General features: G+C 41.2%; 1 protein-coding gene across 1 annotated transcript; it reads left to right on the plus strand.

The window, feature by feature from the left end:
• Positions 1-11,926: 11,926 nt before the first annotated feature.
• LOC144303557 (large ribosomal subunit protein eL29) lies at positions 11,927-12,607 on the plus strand. Its single transcript, XM_077881946.1, has one exon. It carries the CDS (start codon positions 11,983-11,985, stop codon positions 12,493-12,495), a length of 513 nt encoding a protein of 170 aa, XP_077738072.1. The 5' UTR covers positions 11,927-11,982; the 3' UTR covers positions 12,496-12,607.
• Positions 12,608-12,960: the final 353 nt, after the last annotated feature.

A 12,960-nucleotide genomic window follows, 5' to 3' on the forward strand; every position in this document is an offset into this window, starting at 1 on the left:
AAGGTAGTTGTGAATGCCTTGAGGATGGTGTACCCTGCCTGCCTCGGCTGGCTATTTCTTAATGGGCTGTAAGTAGTAAGTGATGTAGGAAACCAAGGCAGAAGAGAAACTATTAGATTTCCTTACTGCCCACAGCCGTTTAAGTCCTTGAAACAGGCAGTGACATTCCTCTAGGGACTCAGCTGCCTCTGTTAATACTTTGCTAAGGGCAGAAGGCAATCTTAGCCGGACCCCCAGGATCCTCTAAGTCTACTCTAACACATAAAAGTTCTTTTGGAAACTTCCTTTATCTCTACCCACCAAAGATACGCGTTGGCAATCATCCCCCAAACATATGACCCGCTGATATACATCCAAAGGGTCTCAATACTGAGTTTTTACTAAACAGTAATAAATTTCCTTTTCCTAGCAATAGCTGACCCCCTCAAGGTCCTGGAAACCTTGTTTCCAAAATGCTTTGGAGCCTTGTGCTATCCCTAGGCCCCTCCCAACCTGAAAGTACATAATGGGCTACTCCTGAGACTCCAGTGCAACTCCTTCTGCCCAAGGGTCCTGTCCCTGTGCTTTAATAGAATCACTGTTTTGGGATCCCTGGGTGGCACAGCGGGTTGGCGCCTGCCTTTGGCCTAGGGCACGATCCTGGAGACCCAGGATCGATTCCCACATCGGGCTCCCGGTACATGGAGCCTGCTTCTCTCTGCCTGTGTCTCTGCCTCTCTTTCTCTCTCTGTGACTATCATAAATAAATAAAAATCAAAAAAAAAAAAAAAAAAAAAAAGAATCACTGTTTTGCACCAAAGATGTCTCAAGAATTCTTTCTTGGCCGTTGGCTCCGAACCCTAACGTCTTTCCTACATCAACTTCATAATTCTGGGTTTAACGTTTTAGGTACCACCAAACTTTCCAAACTGGGAGTCTGTGGTCCACCCAGCCAAGGCAATGATGGAGGGAAGAGAAGGCAAGCTGAGGACGAGGCAGGAGCTAACGCCATACAGCACCACCCCCCCAAGGTGGGATTTGTGTGACATTCCTCAGGCACTCCCGGGGACCCTAAAACAATGACAGAAGGGATTGTAAATAAAATTAAATTTCCTGATAACCTGCAGCATGTTGACAAATACTTCAAGATACAAGCAAAGTATAACATTCCTCCAGGAGGCTCCCAAGCTGTCTTAATGAAAATGGAGAACAGAGGGCTAGCCACGGATAAAGCACAAGCTGACACCCCACAAAGACAAACACCCCCCACCCCCACTGCCGCCCCCATGGGATATGTGTGACATTCCTCAGGAAGTTCCCAACTGTCTTAATATTAATGCCTTGCTAGTGGGAAAAACAACCTTTAACTTGACAAAGGCAAGGCGTCCAGTATCTTTTAAGTCCTCTTTAGCATAATTAAAATCCTTTTGAAATCTCCCTTTTCCTTACCTCCCCCAACTCCCAGGTGTATAATCAGCCACCCCTCACAAGCCCAGGGCAGCGGCTCTTCCTGCCCCCTGTCATTTGATGAATCAATTTTCAAAATAGGAGATGCACAGTAGCTTCTAGGACTCTAGAGTTCAAGCATCCTGTGACTCTGATGTAAAAATAACAATTAGAACCTTGAGAAGAGTTTAAAAAGCACTTCTAAACCATAATTCGTGTCTTCTCAAGAGCTAGCCATGAGAACTGATTCCAAAGGGTATTTTTAAAAGCCAAGTAGCTTATTTTTAATTTTGTGGAAAGATGTTTCTTTTTTTTTTTTTTTAAGATTTTGTTTATTTATTCATGAGACACAGAGAGAGAAGCAGAGACACAGGCAGAGGGAGAAGCAGGCTCCATGCAGGGAGCCCGACGTGGGACTCGATTCCGGGTCTCCAGGATCACACCCTGGGCTGAAGGCAGGTGCTAAACTGCTGAGCCCCCCCGGGCTGCCCAAGATCTTTCTTCTTAAGCAGAAGCATTTCTCCAAATAAACAAGAGGAGTTATTTGCTAATGGACAGACAGCACCTTTGTAGGCCAACAAGTAACTCAGTCTAATTCTATAACCTAATGCCATGGTGGCAAATGAATCAAGGCTTTTTTTTTTTTTTTTTTTTTTTTGATAGTCACAGAGAGAGAGAGAGACAGGGACACAGGCAGAGGGAGAAGCAGGCTCCATGCACCGGGAGCCCGATGTGGGATTCGATCCCAGATCTCCAGGATCGCGCCCTGGGCCAAAGACAGGTGCTAAACCGCTGTACCACCCAGGGATCCCGAATCAAGGCTTTTTCATTGGGCATCAGTAATAAATGCTATAGGAAGAAAAGGATATTGTGTGCAATGTTCCAATGTAGGTGTACCAAATAAAGGAACAAAGACATTCACAAAAGGTCTGAAAGTCCTTTCTTGGACTCCTCCTAGATGATCTGCACTTGCAAGACGCATACCAATGAGAACAGATGAAGTCATTTGAGATACTATCGGAGAGTATAATAGTATTAAAATCCAATAATGGCATAAAAAACATTCCTAAGGGAAGACTGGGTGGCTCAGCGGTTAGACTACTGCCTTCGGCAGTGTGATCCTGGAGTCCGGGGATGGAGCCCCGCATCCGGCTCCCTGCATGGAGCCTGCTTCTCCCTCTGCCTGTTTCTGCCTCTCTCCTCTGTGTCTCTCATGAATAAATAAATACAAATCTTAAAAAAAAAAAAAAAGTAATTCCTAGGTAGCAGGCTTCTCACTCCTTTCAAGTTCCCCATTGTGTAGCAATATTTGTCTGGCATGAACACTTAAGGCGCAATCTGTAATTTTGTTAAATTTGTTATCTATTTCTCAGATGTCTGGAAACCATTATAGCTAAATAAGTCTAAAGTGACAACTGAAAGAATTGTAGGTAGTCCTGCCAGAACAAAGTCATTTTCTTTGATCAATTAGCTGAGTGTAAAAGTGCTATTGGTTATTTCCTGTCATGTCATATAATCAGCAAGATTTTATATTAAATGGCTTTACAAAAAACCTATCATCCTTTATAGCTGAGATATTTATGTCAAATTTACATGCGATATCTTAGCTCAAGCCGTATAACCTAAGAATTTTTTTTAAAGATTTATTTATTCATGAGAGACATAGAGGCAGAGACACAGGCAGAGCAAGAAGCAGGCTCCATACAGGGAGCATGATGTGGGACTCAATCCTTGGACTCCAGGGTCCCTCCCTGGGCTGAAGGGAGGCACTAACCACTGAGCCACCCAGGCGTCCCATAAGAATTTTTTGAACTGTTATAACTAACTAGTTCCATTTCCTCAATGTAATCAGTCTGTATGATATACTTTGTTTTCACATTAAAGTTGTTTATTGTGAATTAATCAAAACAAATTCATTCCCAAGAATGAGCGTTATCACAATCGCAGCTGGTGGCATCTTTAACAGAATACCTTAATAGACCAGATCACCCCACTATTCCTGGAGACAAATGACAAATTCAATAACAAGTTAAAATTCCTGAGGTAGCTACTACATCTAACAAATGAGATGTCTTTATTTTTTTTTCAAGATTTCATTTATTTTGTTGGTAAATTGAACACCAATAAAAATAAATCTATTATTAAAAAAAAGATTTCATTTATTTATTCATGAGACACATAGAGAAAGGCAGAGACCTAGGCAGAGGGAGAAGCAGGCTCCATGCAGGGAGCCCGATGTGGGACTCGATCCCAGGACCCAGGATCACAACCTGAGCCAAAGGCACTCAACCGCTGAGCCACCCAGGGATCCCCCTATCTTTTATTTTTTTAAGATTTTATTTATTTATTTTTGTGAAAGAGAGAGAGAGAGAGAATGAGTGGGGAGGGGGCAGAGGGAGAAGCAGACTCCCAGCTGAGCAGGGAGCCCTAAGCAGGACTCGATTCTAGGACCCTGGGATCCTGACCTAAGCCACAGTCAGGCACTTAACTGACTGAGCCACCCAGGCACCAAAAATTTGCCTTTTATTTTTTTTTATTTACGATAGTCACAGTGAGAGAGAGAGGCAGAAGTAGGCTCCATGCACCGGGAGCCCGACGTGGGATTGGATCCCGGGTCTCCCGGATCCCGCCCCGCGCCAAAGGCAGGCGCTAAACCAGTGCACCACGCAAGGATCCCAAAGTTTGCCTTTCAAAGAGAGATGTAAATCATTAACAAGGGACGCCTCGGTGGCTCAGCAGTTGAGCCACCGAGGCGTCCCTGTGGGTATTGTTCTTGATTGAAAGGTCTAGGGGTTGAGCTGTCTACTTTCATGAAGTCCCTGATTCTGGACTAAGAAGATCTGAAAGATCCTGACTTGGTCATTTAGTATAGTCTGGTGAGTGTCTGTGATGGTTCTTGGTTGAAGCTTTTAGTTCCTTCTAGAAGACTCAGTTTCTGATCTCTAACTTGTGGCAGTGTAAGGAAGAAGGTGAGTGTAAGGAAATAAAACCAAAACTACTTGAGCATGATAAAACTGAGTGGCTCTGGTTAACGCATTTTAATATAGGGGCACCTGGGTGGCTCAGTCCTTTAACCATCTGCCTTTGGCTCAAGTCATGATCCCAGGGTCCTGGGATCCAGCCCTGCTGAGCAGGGAATTTCCCTCTTCTTATCCCTCTGCCATTCCCTCTGATTGTGCTCTCTCTCTGTCAAATAAATAAAATCTTTTTTAAAATGTTAATATAAAAAAAAATGTTAATATCAACAATACTAGAACAAGGAAAGTAGAATCCTTTATTGAGAATAATACACATTTAATCTGCCACTTATACCACTAAGTTTTTCTCTCTTTTTTTTTTAAGATTTTATTTGTTTGAGAGAGAAAGATAGTGAAAGCAGGGGGAAGGGCAAGGGAGAAGGACAGAGTCCTCAGAAGACTCTGTGGTGAGTATGGAGCTGACATGGGGCTCAATCTCATGACCCTGAGATCATGACCAGAGCCAAAATGAAGATGCTTAACCTACTACACCACCCAGGCGTCCTCTACAAAGATTTCCTTATGATTGTTCCCCACTGAAATGGATATTTAAGTCCAGAAACAAAAGCTGCTCATCAGGGGCGCCTGGGAGGCTCAGTCCTTTAGTGTCTACCTTTGGCTCAGGTCCTAATCCAGGGGTCCAGGGATCAAGTTCCACATCAGGCTTCCACCGGGGAGCCTGCTTCTCCCTCTGCCTGTGTCTGCCTCTTTCTGTGTCTCTCATAAATAAATAAAATCTTTATAAAACAAAAACAAAAGTTGTTCATCAATCTGTATACAGTTGCTGTTTCAGTTGTGGGTGAACAGGAGAATGCCTATTCTTGGGTGAGGCCATACCTAGATGGCTCAGTCGGTCAAACATCTTCCTTTGGCTCAGGTCATGACCCAGGGCTCCTGGGATTGAGCCCCACTGGGGGCTCTCTGCTCAGTGGGGAGCCTGCTTCTCTCTCCCTCTGCTGCTCCACCCGCTTGTGCGCTCTCTCTCTCTCTCTCAAATAAAATCTTTAAAAAGAGAGAGAATGCCAGTCCCAAGCTAAAATGTATATAGTCCCTAAAACATATTTACATTAATATCAAAACTAAACTCTTTGGGATGCCTGGGTGGCTCAGTGGTTGAGTGTCTGCCTTTGGCTCCGGTCATGATCTTGGGATCCAGGATCTAGACCCGCATCAGACTCCCTGCAGGGAGCCTGCTTCTCCCTCTGCCTGTGTCTGTGCCTCTCTCTGTATGTCTCTCATGAATAAATAAATAAAATCATAAAAAAAAAACAAGTCTTTTTCTGATATGTCAGATTTCATTTATTTTCATCCAGGATTTGGAAAACAAAAAGAATTTTCCAACATTTTGAGTTAAATAAAACCTAGAAATTAACAAATAAACCCATGATTCCTCCTTTTATGAGAAGAAGCAAGTCTCTGTGGTTCGTCAGTGACCTGAGAAACTTCAAAGTCATTTAAGGTAAAAAGACTTGTTCTTTTAAAGATTGTAATAAAATACACATAACATGAATTTACTATTTTAACTGTTTTAAGGGCACAATTAAATGGCATTAAGTGTATTTGCAAGGTTCTATAACTGTCTACCACTGTCCCAAAGACTTAATACTTTATTATTTTAAATTTTGGAAAGGCAGTGTCAAAAAAGTTGTTGGAACAGATTGGCCCCAAGGAATATGTTATCTTGGCTACCTCATTAATCATGATAATAATAACAATATTTTAAAAATAATAATAAAAACAATATTTAAAACAATAAAAACAATAGTAAAAGAGCTAGCATGATAATCGTTAAGAATTTTAATGCTTCCTGATCCAGCCCGGGAGGCTCAGTGGTTTAGCGCCACCTTTGGCCCAGGGCCTGATCCCGGAGTCCTGGGATTGAGTCCCACATCAGGCTCCCTGCGTGGAGCCTGCTTCTCCCTCTGCCTGTGTCTCTGCCTCTCTCTCTCTCTTTGTGTCTCTCATGAATAAATAAATAAAATCTTAAAAAAAAAAGAATTTTTATCCTTCCTGAAGTATTAATCCTTCCTGAAGATTTCTTGTTGCTTTATTTAAAACATAGGAAAAAATAAAAAATAAAACAAAGATAAAAGAACCTAGGAATAAAGGAAAAGGCAGCTGGGAAACTGAAATTGTATTTTTTTGAGAATTGAGAGTATTTACGTAGGTGAGGCAAAATATAATTGTATTGTCTGAGTAGAGTGTCCAGAGGACAAAAAATATTTATTTCTTCATATCCAGAGTAAATTGTATATTTCAGGCCATAATATTCCTTTAGCTATAAGTCCCCTTGTCCCTACCATATTTAAATTTTTCACTTACTGATATTATTATGTGAATATATTTATTTATTTATTTATTATTATTTTTTTTTATGTGAATATATTTAAAGAGTTAGTCATACCCTACAATGTTGGATGACAATATTAAAGTTTTAATTTTTAATCTTAAAGTATAATTCATTTCATGAATATATGAAGTAACAAAAATCACATCAGCTATTTTAAGTTAAACCTTGTACAAGACAAAGATTTTTTTCTAACAAAAGCTGACGGAATTTGCCAGCCCTAGACCTGCCTTGCAAGAAATGGTAAAGGGAGTTCTTCAAGCTGAAACAAAAAATACTAATCAGTAACATGAAAGCATAAGAAACTATATAACATACCAGCTAAAGGTAAGCACAGAGTTAAATTCAGAATACTCTAATACTGTTCTATGGTGATATGCTAACCACTTAACTCTAGTATAAAGGTTAAAGGAAAAAAAAAAAGGTTAAAGGACATACACTTATCATGGTGAGCGTTGAGTAATGCTTAAAATTGTTGAATCACTATATGGTACACCTGACCAATATAACACTAATTACATTTAATTATACCAGAATTTAAAAAAGAAAAAGGTTAAAGGACAAAATGATTACAATAGCTATAACTATAATAATTTGTTAATGGATACACAATATAAAGAGATGTGAATTGTGATATCAAAAACAAAAGGAGGGAGTAAAATAGAATTTTTGTATGCAACTGAAGTTAAATTGCTATCCATAAAAAATAGATTGTTATATATAGAAGATGTTTTATGTAAGCCTCATGGTAACCACACAGCAAAAACCTGCGGTAGATTCACAGAAGATGAAGAGAAGGGATTTAAAGGATACTTCTACGGAAAGTCATCAATTCACAAAGAAAGGCAGAAAGAAAAAAAAAAAAAAGAAAGGCAGAAAGAGAGGAAGAAAGATACAAGGGAACTACAAAATAGCCAGTAAACCAATGAAGAAGGTGGAAGATGGCGTTAGTAAGTCCCTACCTATCAATAATTATTTTAAATATTTTATTTTGGGCAGCCCGGGTGGCTCAGAGCCGCCTTCAGCCCAGATCCTGGAGACCTGGGATTGAGACCCACATCAGGCTCCCTGTGTGGGGCCTGCTTCTCCCTCTGCCTGTGTCCCTGCCTCTCTCTCTCACTCATGTGTCTCTCTCTCTCTCTCTTTCTTTCTTTTTTTTTTACGATTTATTTATTTATTTATTTATCATAGACAGAGAGAGAGAGAGGCAGAGACACAGGAGGGAGAAGCAGGCTCCATGCCGGGAGCCTGACGTGGGACTCAATCCCGGGACTCCAGGATCACGTCCTGGGCCAAAGGCAGGCGCCAAACCGCTGAGCCACCCAGGGATCCCCTCATGTGTCTCTCATGAGTAAAAAAATAAAATCTTAACTAAATAAATAAATATTTTTATTTTATTTATTTTTATTTTAAGTAGGCTCCACACCTAATGTGGGGCTTGAATTTATCATTAAGAGATTAAGAATCACATACTCTACTGACTGAGCCAGCCAGGCACCTTTCAATAATTATTTTAAATGTAAATTAGAATTTAATTTTCCATTCAAAAGACCGAAAGTGGTTGAATGGTTAAAAAAAATAAGACCTAGCTATACACTGCCTACAAACTACTCACTTCAAATTTCAGGACACACAAAGGCTAAAAAGTGAAGGGATGGAAAAAAGATATTCCATGCAAGTGGAAACCAAAAAACAGCATAGGTAGTTACACTTAGACAAAATAAGGCTTCAAGGAGGATCCCTGGGTGGTGCAGCGGTTTGGCGCCTGCCTTTGGCCCAGGGCGCGATCCTGGAGACCCGGGATTGAGTCCCACGTCGGGCTCCCGGTGCATGGAGCCTGCTTCTCCCTCTGCCTATGTCTCTACCTCTCTCTCTCTCTCTCTGTGACTATCATAAATAAATAAAAATTAAAAAAAAAAAATAAGGCTTCAAGCCAAAAATGCTACCAAGAGATAAAGAAGGTCATTATATAATGTTAAAGAGGCCAATTCATCAACAACATATAATAATCATAAATATATATATGTGTGTGCGTTGCACCCAACGTCAGAGTACCTAATATATGTTTTTGTTTTTTTTATTTTTATTTTTTTTGTTTTTAAAGATTTTATTTATTTATTCATGAGAGACAGAGAGAGAGGCAGAGACACAGGCAGAGGGAGAAGCAGGCTCCATGCAGGAAGCCCAATGTGGGACTCGATACCAGGTCTCCAGGATCAGGCCCTGGGCCGAAGGCAGGTGATAAACCGCTGAGCCACCCAGGGATCCCCAAGCACCTAATATATGTTAAGCAAATACTAACAGATCCGAAGGGAAAGGTAGACAGCCACACAATAATAATAGAGGATTTCAATATCCCACTGTCAACAATACCTAGATCATCTAGAGAGAAAATCAACAAAGAAACATTGGATTTGAACTATACTTTATACCAAATAGACCTGACACACATCTACAGAACATTCTGTCCAATAGCAGCAGAATACATATTTTAAGTACGAGGAACATTCTCCAGGATGGCTCATATGATAGGTCACAAAAGTCATGGCAATTTTTTTAAAAGATTTTATTTATTTATTCATGGGAAACACAGAGAGAGGCAGAGACACAGACCGAGGGAGAAGCAGGCTCCATGCAGGGAGCCTGACGTGGGACTTGATCCCAGGATCACGCCCTAAGCTGAAGGCAGATGCTCAACTGCTGAGCCACTAGGTGTCTGGAGTCATGGCAAATTTAAGTATATTGAAATAATACCGGGATCCTTGGGTGGCTCAGCGGTTTGGTCTCTCATGAATAAATAAATAAAATCTTAAGAAAAAAAGGAAATAATACCAATTATCTTTTTCAAACGTATTGGTATAAAACTAGAAATAATTGAAAGGAGGGAAAATGAAAAATGAACAAATACATAGAAATGAAGCAACACACTCCTGAGAAACCAATGGGTCAAGGAAGACATCCATAGAGAAACCAAAAAATACCTTGAAACAAATAAAAATGGAAACACAGGCATGCCTGGATGGCTCAGTGGTTGAGCATCTGCCTTCGGCTCAGGGTGTGATCCTGGAGTTCTGGGATCGATTCCCACATCAGGCTCCCTGCATGGAGCCTGTTTCTCCCTCTGCCTGTGTCTCTGCCTCTCTCTTTCTGTGTCTCTCACGAATAAATAAATACAATCTTTTTAAAAAAAATAAGAAACACAACACACCAAAACCCATGTGATGCTGCAAAAGCAGTTCAAAGAAGGAAGCTCACACAAAATATGCTTATGTTAAGAAAAAAAGAAAGATCTCAAATAAACAACCTAATTTCATAACCCAAGGAACTAGAAAAAGAAGAAACTAAGGCCAAAGTTAGTAGAATTAAATAACAGAGATCAGACCAGAAATAAATGAAGCAAAGACCAGAAAAATAATAGAAAGATTAACCAAGTTAGCTTTTAGTTTGTTTTTTTTTTAAGATTTTATTTATTTATTCATGAGACACACACACACACACACACACACACAGACAGAGACAGAGACAGAGACAGGCAGAGGGAGAAGCAGGCTCCATGCAGGGAGGCCGATGCGGGACTCGATCCCGGGACCCCAGGATCACGCCCTGGGCCGAAGGCAAAAGTTCAACCACTGAGCCACCCCAGCATCCAGCTTCAACGGTCTATAAGCCTGATATGATATATTCTGGTCTCCTAGCCCCTGATGTGATTTTTAAAAAATTGAAATAGAATACATATATCAAATATTCACTGTTCTAAAGTGTGTGATTTAATCATTTTTACTGTATTTACAAAATTGTGCAATGGTTACCACTAATTGCAGAGTATTTTCCTTACCCCCCCAAAACAAATCCTGTACCACTAGCGTCACTTCCCATTCCTGTCCTACTACAATTCAGCCCCTGGCAACCACGAATCTGCTGTCTCCATGGATTTGCCTATTTTGAACATATCACATAAGTTAAATCATATAATGTGACCTGCGTATAAAAAGTGGTCTGGCTTCTTTGACTTCACATAATGTTTTCAAGTCCCATCCATGTTACAGCATGTGTAAGTGTTTCCGACATGATTTTTTTACTGCAGAATAGTTTTCCATTATATGGATATACTGCATTTTATTTATCCATTCACCAGGTGATGCATATTTGAATTATTTCCACTTTTTTGGCTATTATAAATAACACTGCTGTGAACATCCATGTGCAAGTTTTTGTGTGGATATATATTTCAATTCTCTGGGGTATATACCTAACAATGGAATTACTGGATTATAGGGTTACTCTGGGTTCAATCTTTTAAGGAACTATTTTCCAAAGTGGTAAGATCATTTTGCATTTCACAGCAATGTATGAGTATTTCTTTTTTTTCTTTTTTCTTTTTTTTCTTTTGAAGTATAATTAACGTATAATATTCTATTAGTTTCATTAGTTTATAACACAGAGATTCAACATTTGTATATTTTACAAACTGGTCACATGATAAATCTAGTTAACTTCCACCATCATACAAAGTCACCACAATACTTTTGACTGTACCCCCTCTGCTGTACTTTACATCCCATGACTTATTTATTTTATAACTGGAAGTATGTACTTCTTGATCTTCTTCACCATTTTACAACTCTGATCAGTCCTTTCCCACCTGTCGAACACAGCGATGTTCTCTCTATAAATTAGTCTGAATTTTATTTTGTTTGCTTTGATTTTTAGATCCTACTTATAAGTGAAATCATGCGGTACGACTCTCTTTTACTAACTTATTTCACTGAGCATAATGCCCTCAAGGTCCATCCATGTCATCACAAATGATAAGATTTCATTCATTTTATGCATAAGTAGCATTCCATTGTGTACACACACATGCACACACATCTTCTTTAAATTATTCATCTATCAATGGACACTAAGGTTGATTCTATAACTTGGCTATTTTTTAAAAAGAATTTATTTATTTATTTATTCATGAGAGACACAGAGAGAGAGGCAGAGACACAGGCAGAGGGAGAAGCAGGCTCCATGCAGCTTGACTGATGTGAGACTCGATCCTGGGATTCCAGGACCACATCCTAAGCCAAAGGCTCAACTACTGAGCCACTCAGGTGTCCCCACTTCGCTATTTTTTTTTTAAATATTTTATCTACTTTTTCTCTTCCGGTCCGAGGCGCTCGGGGAGCCGCGGGCTTTGGTGCAGACATGGCCAAGTCCAAGAACCACACCACGCACAACCAGTCACGAAAATGGCACAGAAACGGCATCAAGAAACCCCGGTCACAAAGATACGAATCTCTTAAGGGGGTAGACCCCAAGTTCCTGAGGAACATGCGCTTTGCCAAGAAGCACAACAAGAAGGGCCTGAAGAAGATGCAGGCCAACAATGCCAAGGCCATGGCTGCGCGTGCTGAGGCTATCAAGGCTCTTGTCAAGCCCAAGGAGGTTAAGCCCAAGATCCCAAAGGGCGGCAGCCGCAAGCTCAATCGACTTGCCTACATCGCTCACCCCAAGCTCGGGAAACGTGCTCGTGCCCGCATTGCCAAAGGTCTCAGGCTCTGCCGGCCAAAGGCCAAGGCCAAGGCTCAAACCAAGGCCCAGGCTGCAGCTGCGACCCCGGCTCCGGCTCCGGCTCCGGCTCCTGCTCCTGCTCCTGCTTCTACTCCTGCAGCGCAGGCTCCCAAAGGTGCCCAGGCCCCCACAAAGGCCCCAGTGTAGAGGCTTCTGCCTGCCAGTGTGAGGACGGAAGGACTGGTATGACCCCTGGGCTTCTGTCTGCATGGGCCCGGTGTCCTCCTGTGCTATTTGTACAAATAAACCTGCGGCAGGATCTGTCAAAAAAAAATAAAATAAAATAAAATAAAATAAAATAAAATAAAATAAAATATTTTATCTATTTATTTGAAAGAGAGAGTGCACGAGCATGAGTCGGGGGAGGAGCAAAGGGAGAGAGAGAAACAGACTCCCCACTGAACAGGAAGCTGGTCTCGGGGTTCCATCCCAGGACCCCAAGATCGTGACCTAAGGGAAAAGCAGATGCCTAACTAACTGAGCGACCCAGACGACTCCATATCTTGGCTACTATGAAGTAATGCTGGGATGCCTGGGTGGCTCAGTGGCTGAGAGTCTGCCTTAAGCCCAAGGCGTGATCCTGGGGTCCCGGGATCGAGTCCCACGTCGGGC

The sequence above is a fragment of the Canis aureus genome, chromosome 32 (genome assembly GCF_053574225.1).
Source record: "Canis aureus isolate CA01 chromosome 32, VMU_Caureus_v.1.0, whole genome shotgun sequence".
In the NCBI taxonomy this organism is placed as follows: Eukaryota; Metazoa; Chordata; class Mammalia; order Carnivora; family Canidae; genus Canis; species Canis aureus.

Coding starts and splice junctions, on each gene's coding strand:
- LOC144303557 (XM_077881946.1), top strand. CDS start 11,983: ATGGCCAAGTCCAAGAACCACACCACGCACAACCAGTCACGAAAATGG.